Consider the following 13,509-nt stretch of genomic DNA (forward strand, 5'->3'; position numbering starts at 1 on the left):
TCAACACCAAACCACAACATTACAATTTTTGTAATATTTTTTTGTGACCCCACTGTATTTTTTTTTTTTTTGGCTTATTATTTAAATGTATTTTTGGCCTATTTCTTGAGGATAATGTTTAAGATGTTCCCTGTGAATACATATTTTTATTCATATGGAATAATATGACTGGCAAATATGTTCTATCTCCTTTTTTCTCTCTGGAAATAATAATCAACTTAATTCCAGTAAAGGCCATTTTTGTGTCTGTTTTGTTTTTGGATGAATTGGGATGGAATTAAAATAATATAATTGAAGTTAATCATACTAAATACTTTTGGTATACAACAGGTCATCTTAACTAAAAAGATAATTAATGTTAATTTTATCCCCCAAATAAATGATTTTTTAATTCCCTATTCTAAATACTTCCAACATGTTTTTATGGGAGTGATTGATTTCTACTTTTTAATGCATCATCCTCCAGGAAGTGACATCACTACTGGAGGAAAAACAACAACACAAAGCAGAGACTAAAGGCCCCCAGCGGGCTGCCAGCGCTCTGAGACTTTGCTCACTGACAAAACGTTGGCCCTTTAGTGCTGGCCCTGCAGGACAGCCCTCACTAGGCCCACACAGGGCTCAACAACAATACATTTCACTATAAATACTTTTTTATAACTTAAGTTTTTGGGGAAAAAATATACATCTGAAATGGATTCAGTCACCATAACCAATGTCTGCGTTGTCAAATATGTACAGAAGTCCTTGTATAGTAGTCCTTGTACAGTATGTACAGAAGTCCTTGTACTAGGGTTTTTAAATGTATTAAATACAAAACAGAAAACATAAAATTCAGATTAATACATCTACTCTGAAAGGGATGTTGAAGTGATTTTATAGTACATAGCCCCGTTCCTTTGCCCCCTGTTCATAGGGATGGTGTTCTTGGGGTCATGGTCAGCGTTACTCTCCCTCCAAACATGGTGTGTCAATTTAATGCCAAAGAGCTAAATTGTGGTCTTATCTGACCACAGCACTTTCTCCCAAGCCTACTCTGAATCATTTAGATGTTCATTGGAAAACTTTAAACTGGTCTGTATTGTTCATGTGCCTTCTTGAGCAGGGTGACTTTGCTCCCGCTGCAGGATTTCAGTCCATTGCAGCATAGTGTGTTACCAGTGGTTTGCTTGGTGACTGTGGTCCCAACTGCCTAAAGATCATTAACAGGATGTACTAAGGGAGATGTTCACAAGGCATCTATGTGAAGCTATTTTTTTAATAATGATATAAACATATAGTAAGTAAGTGACATGATATTCAGCCAAGTACGGTGACCCATACTCAGAATTCGTGCTCTGCATTTAACCGTGCACACAAACAAACCATGAACACACACTCGAAGCAGTGGGCAGCCATTTATGGTGTGGTGCCCAGGGAGCAGTTGGGGGATTGGTGTCTTGCTCAAGGGCACCGTATAGTCATGGTATTGCCGGCCTGAGACTCGAACCCAGAACCCTAGGGTTAGGAGTCAAACCCTCTAACCACTCTCTGACCACAAGGCCATGACTATATATAAATATATATATATATATATATATATATATATATATATATATATATATATATACATATACATATACAGTACAGACCAAAAGTTTGGACACACCTTCTCATTCAAAGAGTTTTCTTTATTTTCATGACTATGAAAATTGTAGATTCACACTGAAGGCATCAAAACTATGAATTAACACATGTGGAATTATATATGGAATTATATACATAACAAAATAGTGTGAAACAACTGAAAATATGTCATATTCTAGGTTCTTCAAAGTAGCCACCTTTTGCTTTGATTACTGCTTTGCACACTCTTGGCATTCTCTTGATGAGCTTCAAGAGGTAGTCACCTGAAATGGTCTTCCAACAGTCTTGAAGGAGTTCCCCGAGAGATGCTTAGCACTTGTTGGCCCTTTTGCCTTCAGTCTGTGGTCCAGCTCACCCCTAAACCATCTGGATTGGGTTCAGGTCCGGTGACTGTGGAGGCCAGGTCATCTGGCGCGGCACCCCATCACTCTCCTTCTTGGTCGAATAGTCCTTGATGACTTCAGTGTGACTCTACAATTTTCATAGTCATGAAAATAAAAAAAACTCTTTGAATGAGAAGGTGTGTCCAAACTTTTGGTCTGTACTGTATATATATATATATATATATATATATATATATATATATATATGAAATATCAGTTTACATTTCCAAACATTATTTTTGGCATTAATTGTACTAATCCAGTGAGATTTTTCTAACAGCAGCCAGTGCTCCACACAGAGATCTGATCTCATCATCATCAGTCTGTCTGGAATAACATGAAGAAACAGAACAGACTGAGACAGACTCAATCCAGAAGAACTGTGGAAATGTCTCCAAGACACTTCAAGAAACCTACCTGCAAAGCTACAGTAGCCTATTGTCAAAAGTTTAATCATAAATATATTTTATTTATTTAATGTTTATAGTTTAGCCTATAATTAAAAAGACTCAGTGTTTTGTAGTATTGCCTTTCCAGCTTTAAACAGGCAGGCAGGACAGACAATTCAAAAATCAGCATGACATTATCAAAATACAACAACATCTCCCAGTCTCTCATATAGCATGGCTAATTTTATTTTTTATCCTTTTATGTTTCCAAACATAACCAAAGCATATTTATTCAAATAATATTTATTTTGTAATTGGGTCAGGCAGGCATTTTACCAAAAAAGGAGCTGTATTTGTAGATATTGGCCAGAAAAGGCTTTACACCACCAGATGTCGCTGTTTACTCGGTCTAGTAATTGCACGCTTCCATGCGCTAAGCGTCCCTGGGTCTTTCTAAGCACTGATTACTATGCTTCCCACGACTGCTGCATGCCCAACTTCCTCACTTCCACTTCCATTCGTATCCCGAATCTCACACATGCCAGAATAACGCCGAGCCACTGGATCTGCCAGCGCATGTGTTTCTATAATAGCTACGGATGAACCATGCATTGCAAGGTGAGTCGCTTATTCTAAATATTGTATTAATACTAGTTTCTTAATAAAGGGAAAACCAAACCAGGGGCTGAAGTTTTAAATTATCTTCTTTAAACAGGTTTTCCACGTTTATCTATGCATTCTGTCTATTCATACTTAAAATTACTTTAGTTATGGACCTTTGAGTGTTCTTTCCCCCTTTATATTCTAGCAAAGAAGTTTTAAAACTTTAACCTTTAGTGAAAGTGTCCATATATTTTATGAAGACTTTAAATTCAGAAGATTAGTCTTAAAGCTAGATTGTTGATTAACAAATATACTTATTATATCGTTTAATAGATCATGATTTATAGACTGTTATTCAAATCATTACACATTATATAAAACGTTTATTTATACATTTTGTAACATGCCTAAAACACTAAACCCCAGAACTGTTAAGCACATTAAACATGATTAATGAATGTTATTATGAAATGTACTGGGGGTTGGGGGATTGTAGACAACTACAGCAACAACAACTAAAAAAAAAAAAAAAGGCCCAACCATGATCTTTTGAGGTCAGAAGGGGTGTGTGGCTGCCTGGAAGTATTTGCCATGTGGCCCTAAAATCATCTGCTAGAACCACTCTTTCTGTGGATTTACTGGCAGAGTTAAGCCACAAGTGATTTTAATCATATAGTTTGTGTAAAGGGCAAGGGAAGCTATTTCCTCAAGTTAATGTTAGTCTAGACAATACAGTGGGTGTTTGATGGTACCTAAACTGTTGTTAACGTGCCAGAAAGGTTATAAACCTTGACAGGATGCAGGTGCTTGGAGATTTGGCTTTTCATGCCATAAATACACCTGGCAAATAACAATCACATTTCCAAACAATCCAAACATGCTGAATTGCACTGTTACCACTGAGAATGCCATAAATAGTGCTTTGAATCCTCAAATTGCAACGCAGACCAGACATGTAGGACAAATATTTTCCTTGAAGTCTGATATGAATCTGGACTGTATGCTACCAAAAAGAAAATGTCTCTTTAGCACACCAGAACAAAAACTTTTTTGTTGGGCATTTGAATTTATCAAATTTTATTAATATGTTTAATAAAATGTTTTATTATTATTCTTATTTATTTTATTACAAAGCAATGTCTGTTGAAGAGCTGAACTGATGTCGTGTGGACTGTCTGCTTTATACAAATCTGTGGCTGTAAGTAACTTGAATTCTCAGGCTTTGTTAGTGCCGTATATTTTTTAGACATTTCACACAGTGTAGCAGCAATTAGGGTTACTAGTACTGCCTAGGTTACTCATTGTAATGAACTATAGCGTTGTGAAACTTGTTTATGTAGAGTCTGCTTTAATGCACTTTTTTTCTGGTGAAATTAACAAAATGATCTTGCAGGTCAAGATGTGTGGATCTATTTCTGCAATATCTCTGCAAGTCTGGCTGACACTGATGTTGCTCTCTCGACTTCAAGGTGCCTGCTTGTTTTCTTTCTGAGCATTACAGTATCTAAGATCTAGAACAGAGTACGGGTCAATGACATATAATGACCATGATAAAATAAAAGGATAAATCCTTAAACACATGTAGCAGATGGTTCTTAGAAATGTTTTCTTTGTGTTGGATTTATATGGTTTTGATCAACCTTTATTCCATTTTCAAGAAGAGATTAAAGTGAGTGGTGTAACCTTTAATGTATTAACATATTTATTTGAGAAAAACAAATTAAAACTGTGAGATATAAAATGTGAAAATCCACCATTCTTGAATTAACTTAGTTTTTCTTTACAAAACTAAGTTTACATCTAAGAATTCGCCACAAAATAAAAAAGATTAAAGAAGGCTTTTTTTGGTGGTGGAAAAAATATGCTTTTTATCTTCGTTTTTTATACAGGAAAGCTGTACCATTTTATTCTTTATGCCCCTATAAAAATAACAAATTTAAGTTTTGACAAAAAAAATAAAATAATAAATGCTCATCATTGAAGAGGTGGGTACATTCATTGCATTTTAAATGTATTTTTGAACAAATTAATAGGTATGAATAAAAAAATGACTTAAAACTATTGACTCATGTGCTCTTTCATATTGTTGTTGAATATTTTCTAATATTTACAAAAGGATACCATTTAAAAAATACTCTTTTTGGTCGATATGTCCTAGGTAAGGTCCTTGCTCCGTCTCATCTGCAGGCGATGACTGGACATCCCTTCATGCTGGCCTGCAATATTACCTTGGAGACAGGAGAGACTTTAAAACAAGTGCTGTGGTTAGACATGACAAATAAAACTATACTACACTATCAGCCTGATAAGTATGGCCACGTCACCCAAGTGGATGGAGTCGAGCTTTCACAGCAAACCACAGGTCCGCAAGCTCACACCAGCGTCATCACCATCAGAAGAGTCACGCCAGTCAACGAGGGCTGCTACCACTGTCTGTTTGATGTGTACCCAACCGGCCAGCAGAGAGGAAGGACGTGTCTTTCACTGATGGGTGAGGTTTGAGATTCACTTTCAAACTTTCAATCTAAAACTGTTTCTGTGCTCTTGATATTTTTCCCCACTGATGATTTGAAAATAGGAATTTAGAAGGAACTATTACTCATCAAGGGAACTGCAAAAGTGTGTCATAGGAAATGCTATTTTCTAGACCTGCACTATGATGGTTTCATGATGAATGGCTGTTATTGGTGGTTATCGCATTGTGCTCACAAAACAATGACAATTAGTTATAAATAGTGCCCCGACAGGAAGTGGTGAGAACCACTTTTATAGCCTCTTTTACTTAAAAAACTGACAACAAACTATCACGAAAACCACAAAACTACATCAGATAAAAGCTGCCATTGGGTTTCTGAAAAGTTCAGAAACGTATGCTTATTTCTAGTGTCACGCATTTTCTGAATATCTACCTGAACATAGTCTTAAAGGCAAAGTTCATCCAAAAGTGAAAATCCTGTTATCATTTACTCACCTTTAAGTCTTTCTGAACCTGAATGAGTTTCTTTCTTCTGTGGAACACGAATAAGATATTTTTGAGAAATCAGTCGTCTTTTCCCCCCCATAAAATAGCAAATCAGTGGTCACTCACACTCTTTAAAAATAACGGTGCTTAAAAGGTTCTTCACAGCAATGCCATAAAAGAAACCTTTTTATAATCTGAAGACCCTTATTTCGCCACAAAGAACCTTTTGTGAAACAGAAAGGTTCTTCAAAAGTTAAAGGTTCTTTATAGAACCATTTAAACAACACAGGTTCTTCAATGGCAACGTGAAGCACCTTTATTTAAAGAGTGAAGTATGGTGGAAAATTACATGATTTAAATTTGTGGGTGAACCATCCAACTTAATAGTTAAAGAGCATGTAAAATCTCTTCACTTTTCTTTTTGTATTCCTTTCAGCAATGGTGGAAATGATGGGCAATAAAACAGTTGTGAGTGGACAGCCTGTTGCTCTTTTGTGCAAGTACATTCTCAGTAAGCGAGTCCGGCAGGTTTTATGGAAAAAAACAGCTGAGCAAGGGGACACCGCCACTGTTGCTTCTTATGTGAAGAATGACAGACCCATCATCGAAACCCCTTTCAAGGATCGGATCACACTAAGTCCATCACTTGGTCAAACCAAGCTCTCCATACACCGGGCTCAGACAGAGGACGAGGGCTGTTACACCTGCGAGTTCCACACGTATCCAGATGGCATTAAGAGTGCGACAGGTTGTCTGTCAGTTTACGGTGAGTGCAAAGAGAAGTAATGACAGTGCTTATAGGCATGGTTATTTGCTTTAAAATTCAAGGGATATTTACCCAAAAGTGAAATGTTATTGTGAAAGTGCATTGCAGACTGACATTTTAGATTTTTGTTTCTTGATTAGTAAAAAAAAAAAAAAAAAGTGTAGGGACTTAAAAAGCTTGAATGTACCTCTTCTAATATATGTTTCTAATTTCTGAATTAAAGTGAACCTTGATGTTTTATAATACCCACATGGCTGTTACTACAGTAAATAGCACTGCTACAGAATTAAGCTGTGACAGCTTAAAGGTACAGAAATCTGACACGTGTAGTTTTGCATCAGATCTCACACGTGTGGGTTTGGAACATTTCACACGTGTGTAGAATAGAAAACAAATGGAAAATCAATGTGCTTTTTCCATTAGCATGGTTTGGGTATTTAACAGCCCCCTTTCCTCTCTTCCGGGTGTATTTGTAATAAACTGAGAGATGCAGAGAGAGTGAGAAAGAGAGAGAAAGTGTTTGTCTGTGTGCCGTTCAGTTTTTGCCTACAGTGTAAATGCTCTCATTAAAAGGTAAAAATGCAGAAAAAAAACTTAAATAAATACAATTAAAGGAATAGTTAGTTCATTTTGGGGAGGAAGCTCACAATCAGTGAAAGCTGACACTGGTTATCATGCTTGGCTGTGACTTTATGAAAGATTGGGGAAAAGGCCAGTGTGATTACTGTGTCTCTGTTCCTCTAGAACAGAGCTCCACTGTGTTTGCTTTCCCTCTGTTGATATTTCCCAAACAGTCTGGCTGTTGTCACCAAAAACCTCACACAGCCACAGAAGTGGACAGAGCCTCACTCTCCCCTCGTCTGGTCATAGTTTGTCTCTTTCTCTTTTATCTGACTTATGTCACAGTGTCCCTATTTGATGGAGTCTGCCGCAGACATGACCAGCGTCTGACGGCTTGTAATCAGCATAACAACACAAGTGCCTTCTGTTTTCTTCTAGCACTTATAATACAACAAAGAAAAGTTCAGCATGACCAGTACAGTAGTTTTAATGGACATATACAAAGTTCACATATTTGGCACACTTTAGACTGTTGTGAAGGTTCCCAGCTAAACATTATCTAAGCAACCATCTCTATGGATTTTAAGTCTAAAGATTTAAAAAGTAATCAAAATGTTAAAATTATGACTGTAAATGGAATGTGTTAATTTACTGCAATTGCTGATGGAATTAGCAGATAATAAAGATTTGAATGCATCTGCAAAATAAGAAATGCACTTTGATATGGAACACAAACAAATTAAAGATAGATATGGGTTTCATTTGTCAGTAGGACAAAGTGATATTTTAGTATCATTGAGATTTAGTATTTATTAATATTTAGATTTAGCTTGCTTAAGTTATGCAGTATTCTTTTTATTTTAAAGTTTTAGTAAAACAATTTTTGTATGTTTTTTTTTCCATTTTATTTTTTTTAATGTCTATATATATATATTTTTTAATACATTTCTTACTTCAGTTTGTTTCAGTTATTTTAGTACACCAAGTTAAACCAATAATAAAAAAGTGTTGTCAATTAGCTGAAATAATAATAATAATTAAAAAAATATATCTACACCTTATTTTAATGACCAGTTCTTTTATTAACTATTACCTGCACATTTTGCCTCAGTAAACTACTAATTTGCAACTTATCAATAGTTAGTAAGGTTATTAAGTTTAGGTATGGTGAGTAAGGGATCTAAAATGTGTTAATGTAGAATAAGGAATTATAATGTGCTTTATAAGTACTAACAAACAGTCAGTATGCTAGAAATATGCATGATAATAAGCAACTAGTAATAGTGAGAATTGGTCCCTAAACTAACATGTCCCACATGTGCAAAATTATTATTTTTAAGCTTTAAGTACTACTTTTAAACAATACTATTAAAACCACCTTTCAAAATGTCTATTCCGTGTTTCTGTGTGATTTAGTTATTTGGGGCAGATTTCCAGAAAATACACTGATAAGTGATTAATGTAATTAAGTGTCTAATATGTACATATTCATGTCATATCATGACAATTTCATGTCATATCATGAAATTAATTCAAATTAAACGCTTAACTGATTTAGCCATATTTACAAATATTTGCACTTAAAAAAAATGACATAAGGAACTTTCTGTCATTTTCCTAGTCCTACCCAAACCTGAGGCCAGTTACATCATCGTATCGCAGGGCATTGTCGAGGCGAACTGCTCAGCCGTATCACGTCCTGCAGCAGAGATCTCCTGGAATGTGGAGGGTCATAATCAAACTCTGGGCCCTGCCGTCACATCATTGTATCAGCTAGGGGACGGCACCACCATGGTGGTCAGTTCCATTGAAATGCAGACTGAGCTACTGGACGATGAACTTGTGAAGTGTGAAGTTCGTCACCAAGGCCTTGAGTCTGCCATCTATGTGTCTCTGAATAAATGTGAGTGAAACTTACTCAACTCAATGTTTTTGTCCTCTTATGTTCTGGTTTTGTTTGTAGACTGTTGTGAATATTTGATTTATATAGTTAATATGTGTGTGTTTTATTATTGCAGCCAGGAACGTCCATGTCATTCTCATTTCAGCCAGCTGTGTGGTGCTTGTGCTGCTCATATGTCTGTGTATCTGTCTGAAGAGGTGCTAACTTCACCTGCTGGTATGGTCAGTAGTTCAACTTTAATATCATGTCTCACATTTATTTAATGCTGAATTTTTCAGTGCTGAATGTTTCAGTGTGTGAAATGCAGAAAATTGGGGCATGCACAATTTTTATAGTAATTTACAAATTAGTTATTAAATAATGCTTATATAAATGTTAAAATAAAGTCTGTTGGATCCATGCTTTTATTTTTTAAATATAAGGGTGTACACATACAAGAATGTAGACGTTTGTGTGCAAGAATAAGCACAGGAAGAAGAATTAGTTTACTTTGGATAAACTAATGTTTGACGGGGTGAAGCAACAAGTTACACATTAGTGTGGTGAAATTAAAATCAAGCTTTTCATTTATTTTTGAGGGAAAGAAGTATTTCAGTCCACCATGTTAATATATCTGACCCATACACAAATGTAATATGTGTGTATGTACATTAGATTTCCACAAATGAAATATGGGTAACACTTTAGAATAGGGATTTCTTAATCACTATTAACGATGACTTTTCCCTCAATAAATTCCTAATTTGGTGCTTATTAAATTAAATTAATATTTAGTAAGGTAGTTGTTAAGTTTAGGTATTGGGTAGGATTAGGGATGTAGAATAAGGTCATGTAGACTTAGGGTTTAATATGTGCTTAATTATTACTAATAAATGGCTGATTTTCTAGTAATATGCATGCTAATAAGCATATAATAATAGTTGCTTAACTAATAGTTAAGAGACCCTAAAATAAAGTGTTACAGAAATATGCTGTATTATGACTTGAAAACATATTTGAAGATTATAAGAAATTTTAACAGTTTTATATATTGACATCTAGTCCTTATAGTTATGTAGGTTTATGTGTTCACACTTTATTTTAAGGTACAATTCTCACTATTAACAAACAATTAACTACGACTTTTGCCTCCTAATCTTCTGCTTATTAATTTTTAGTAACATACAGTAGTTGTTAAGTTTAGGCATTAGGAATGTAAAATATGGTTGTGTAGAATATGTGCTTTATAAGTACTAATAAACAGCCAATATGTTAATAACATGCAACTAGTTAATAGTGCGAACTGGTCCCTATACTAAAGTGTTACTGTTTATGTATGTGTAAATATGAAAGACATAATAAATGTATTACAAAAACATAAAATACAGATGTTTAATATGTTGTTTTAATGAAGTTACATATATAAAATAAAACGTGGTTGTAACATGATGCCAAAACAATCATAATATAGACATTATTAACATTTGTACATATACAAATCTACTATGGGGATTTTATATATGTTATAAACTAAATTATATCTACCCAGTGAATTTAAGTATGTATGAAAATGATATTGCCATATATGTTACATGTCGTGTAACATTTACACAGGTAAATAGTACAATAATATAAAATTGAATATAAAAAATTAGTATAATATAATATAATATAATATAATATAATATAATATGTCAATACTTTTTACATTTTAGATTTTAAGATGTAATTTAGATATGTAAGTTAAACTTACTTAAGTTAAAGACTGCACTTTTGTTAATAAATAGCCCAGATGCATTTTACAGAGGAGATGATGAAAGCAGCTACTGGAGAAGCCAGAAATAGAAACAGAGAGATGCCAGAATGACTCACTAATTTCTCTTCTTTATCCAAGTCTTCCTTCCTGCTTCATTCTCTTCAACGTTCCGCTCATAGAATCTGCAGACCACCTGAGACGGCCTAAAGAAAAAGAAAAAAAAAAAATCATATTAGTTTTACATTAAAAACAATGCAGCTAAAAAGGGCTTCAGACCCATCATGCAGGAAGTCAAATCAATCTGTTCAGGTTGTGTTCATTAAGTTATTCTCTTATAGCTCATTACTGAACTAAACTCATGACTTATAATCAGTGAAGTGCTCCTAGATGTGATTGCTGGTTTTAATTTTATTTCATAAAATATATGGTGGTGGATGAGGAGATACCCCCCTGACAAAGTGCTTTGAGTGCCTAGAAAAGCGCTATATAAATGTAATCAATTATTATTATTATTATTATTATAATTATAAAAAGTAACTAAAATTAGTAATTTAGTAAGGACTTAAATATGTTTTGTGGTCAGATAAAATGTAAAAAATAGTATAGTAACAAAGGTTTTAGTGAAACCAAAGTCAAGAGTAAATTACGTTTATACAGAGCCCCGTTTATGTAGAGAACCACAGGAAGCCTAAGGTGTTACCACTTCCTGTCTCTTGCAAGAAGCCCATCTTCTACCAAAACTGTTTAATATTTAAAATGCTTCTTCAAGGAAACAATGAAGTGTGATGATGAACAAAAATACAATCAATATAAATTTAATCAATATAATTTGCCATTGCAACTATCTTTACTCCAATGATGGAAATGATTTATGAATGAAACAGGAAATAAATGGAAGGGACATAATTTATTCATCAGATTGATTAAATCATGAAAAGTGGATGTTAAATACCAGAATGGAGTGATAATGATGTCTACAGAGCTATTTATTTTTATTTTATTTGTAATTTTTTTTAGATTATAAAGATAATAAAGAAAACCTTTTTTTTTTCCAATAACAAGCTCTGATGAATCATTAACAATAAGAGGACTGGAGAAAGTCACTTGGCCCTTTAGAAATTAATGTAACATTCCATTTGACCCAAAACTGTTCCTTAATTGTTGAGTGACTCATTTGTCTGATGTTTCTAGAAGAGGATGAGCTCCTTCAGTTGAGCCTGGTTCTTCCCAAGATTACTCTCCCTCTTCACATAAACATCTTTACTGAGCTTATCTTTGCTAACATCATCTTTCACTTGCTTCCCAAGGACATTAAGGCAATAATGTCTCTATACACCTGCTTTGAAACATTTTTTTTTTCACCATTGGAATCTATTTTAAGTGTTTTAAACATTTTTTAACCCAGTGTATTTTGCAGAGGTGTTCGTACATTGAATTCTGTGAACAGTGGAAACATTGTGGCTCTGTGGTGTTTGTCAAAACACTGCTTTCTCTCTGTGTGTGTGAGGCGTTAACCTCTCGCTCAATCATTTGAGCTCAACTATTTGTTCTAACTTTTTTATTCCAGAATTTACTAGTTTAATTTTAACCCCTGTAACATTTAGAAAAATAAATATCATTTAACAAAATATTTTAATTGTATAACGGACCACAAAAATACTCTATAAATAGACTTGCCCATGTTTATGCAGTAGTAGTGTAGTGTGATTACATATCAACATAAAACATTAATATGAAAATGACCTTTTGCCGATAGAGGTGCAATTGTAGTATACGCTGTGATGGGTCATATTTCAGGGATTTGGACAAACGACCTATACAAGTGTATTAGTTGGATTACAGGTTGCAGGAAGCAGTAGTTTTAAGCTGTAAAAGTCATTTATTTTTAACTCTGTTTCAATATTGATGCAGTCTCGTGTGAAAAAAGCCTCTGGAATAATAAAGAAACATTGTTCATCACTCGACTCAGCCCTGTATCAACTCAAGATGGAGAACATGAAATAAAACATTAGCTGGAGGATTATATTGAACACTTATTGTTGTTAAAAAAGGCTTTTGCTGTCTAATTATAGGTTATTAAAACATTAATTTTTCTTGTCATTTCTTTCTTCAGGCTGACTGAAATGAAAGGAACAGCTGCAATAGTTCAGATTTTCACCTTGACCAAACAACAATGTTCCTTCTGGTGAATCCGAGTCAACGTCTTCTAATATAACTGATATTCAGTGTAACAGTATAAAAACAAGTAATGTAATCACAACACTTTCAACACTAAATGCCTTATTTATTATAGACTGTATAGTTTAGTTAGGCATTTTTCTTAGTGCAGCTGTACTGAATCGTGCTCTTTAAAGTGACCAAAATATAAGCAGCCTTTTTTATCTGAATTCTGCCATTCTGTAACCATAGAAAAGTCATAGCTTTACTGATGTTTTGATGTGTGTAATAAAATAACAGAGTTTTATCAGGGGAACTCTTTTAGACATGAGCACCTACATGTTTTTTGGTGTCAAGTTATTGTCGTCATGTTTGAATTAAAGTGATTAAAATATTACAGACATTTTTCCACTAGATGGAGGTG

At 34.3% G+C, this 13,509-nt stretch overlaps 1 protein-coding gene across 12 annotated transcripts in view; it reads left to right on the forward strand.

Moving 5' to 3' along the window:
- The first annotated feature begins 2,785 nt into the window (after positions 1-2,785).
- The window catches only part of LOC127949198 (OX-2 membrane glycoprotein), a 31,013-nt gene continuing 20,289 nt past the window's right edge, over positions 2,786-13,509 (forward strand). For 2 of the 12 annotated variants that reach the window (XM_052546211.1, XM_052546210.1), the window contains exons 1-7: positions 2,787-3,016; positions 4,136-4,199; positions 4,395-4,470; positions 5,160-5,492; positions 6,400-6,729; positions 8,912-9,193; positions 9,339-9,409. In XM_052546211.1, coding sequence (XP_052402171.1) covers positions 4,161-4,199; positions 4,395-4,470; positions 5,160-5,492; positions 6,400-6,729; positions 8,912-9,193; positions 9,339-9,397 — 1,119 coding nt within the window. In that variant the 5' untranslated portion in view covers positions 2,787-3,016; positions 4,136-4,160 and the 3' untranslated portion in view covers positions 9,398-9,409. Of the gene's footprint in view, positions 3,017-4,135; positions 4,200-4,394; positions 4,471-5,159; positions 5,493-6,399; positions 6,730-8,911; positions 9,194-9,308; positions 9,415-13,041; positions 13,393-13,509 lie in introns of those variants that run through there. The other 10 variants (XM_052546208.1, XM_052546207.1, XM_052546205.1 and 7 more) reach the window with 7 other exon arrangements.

The sequence above is a fragment of the Carassius gibelio genome, chromosome B1, assembly GCF_023724105.1.
Source record: "Carassius gibelio isolate Cgi1373 ecotype wild population from Czech Republic chromosome B1, carGib1.2-hapl.c, whole genome shotgun sequence".
Classification (NCBI taxonomy): domain Eukaryota; kingdom Metazoa; phylum Chordata; class Actinopteri; order Cypriniformes; family Cyprinidae; genus Carassius; species Carassius gibelio.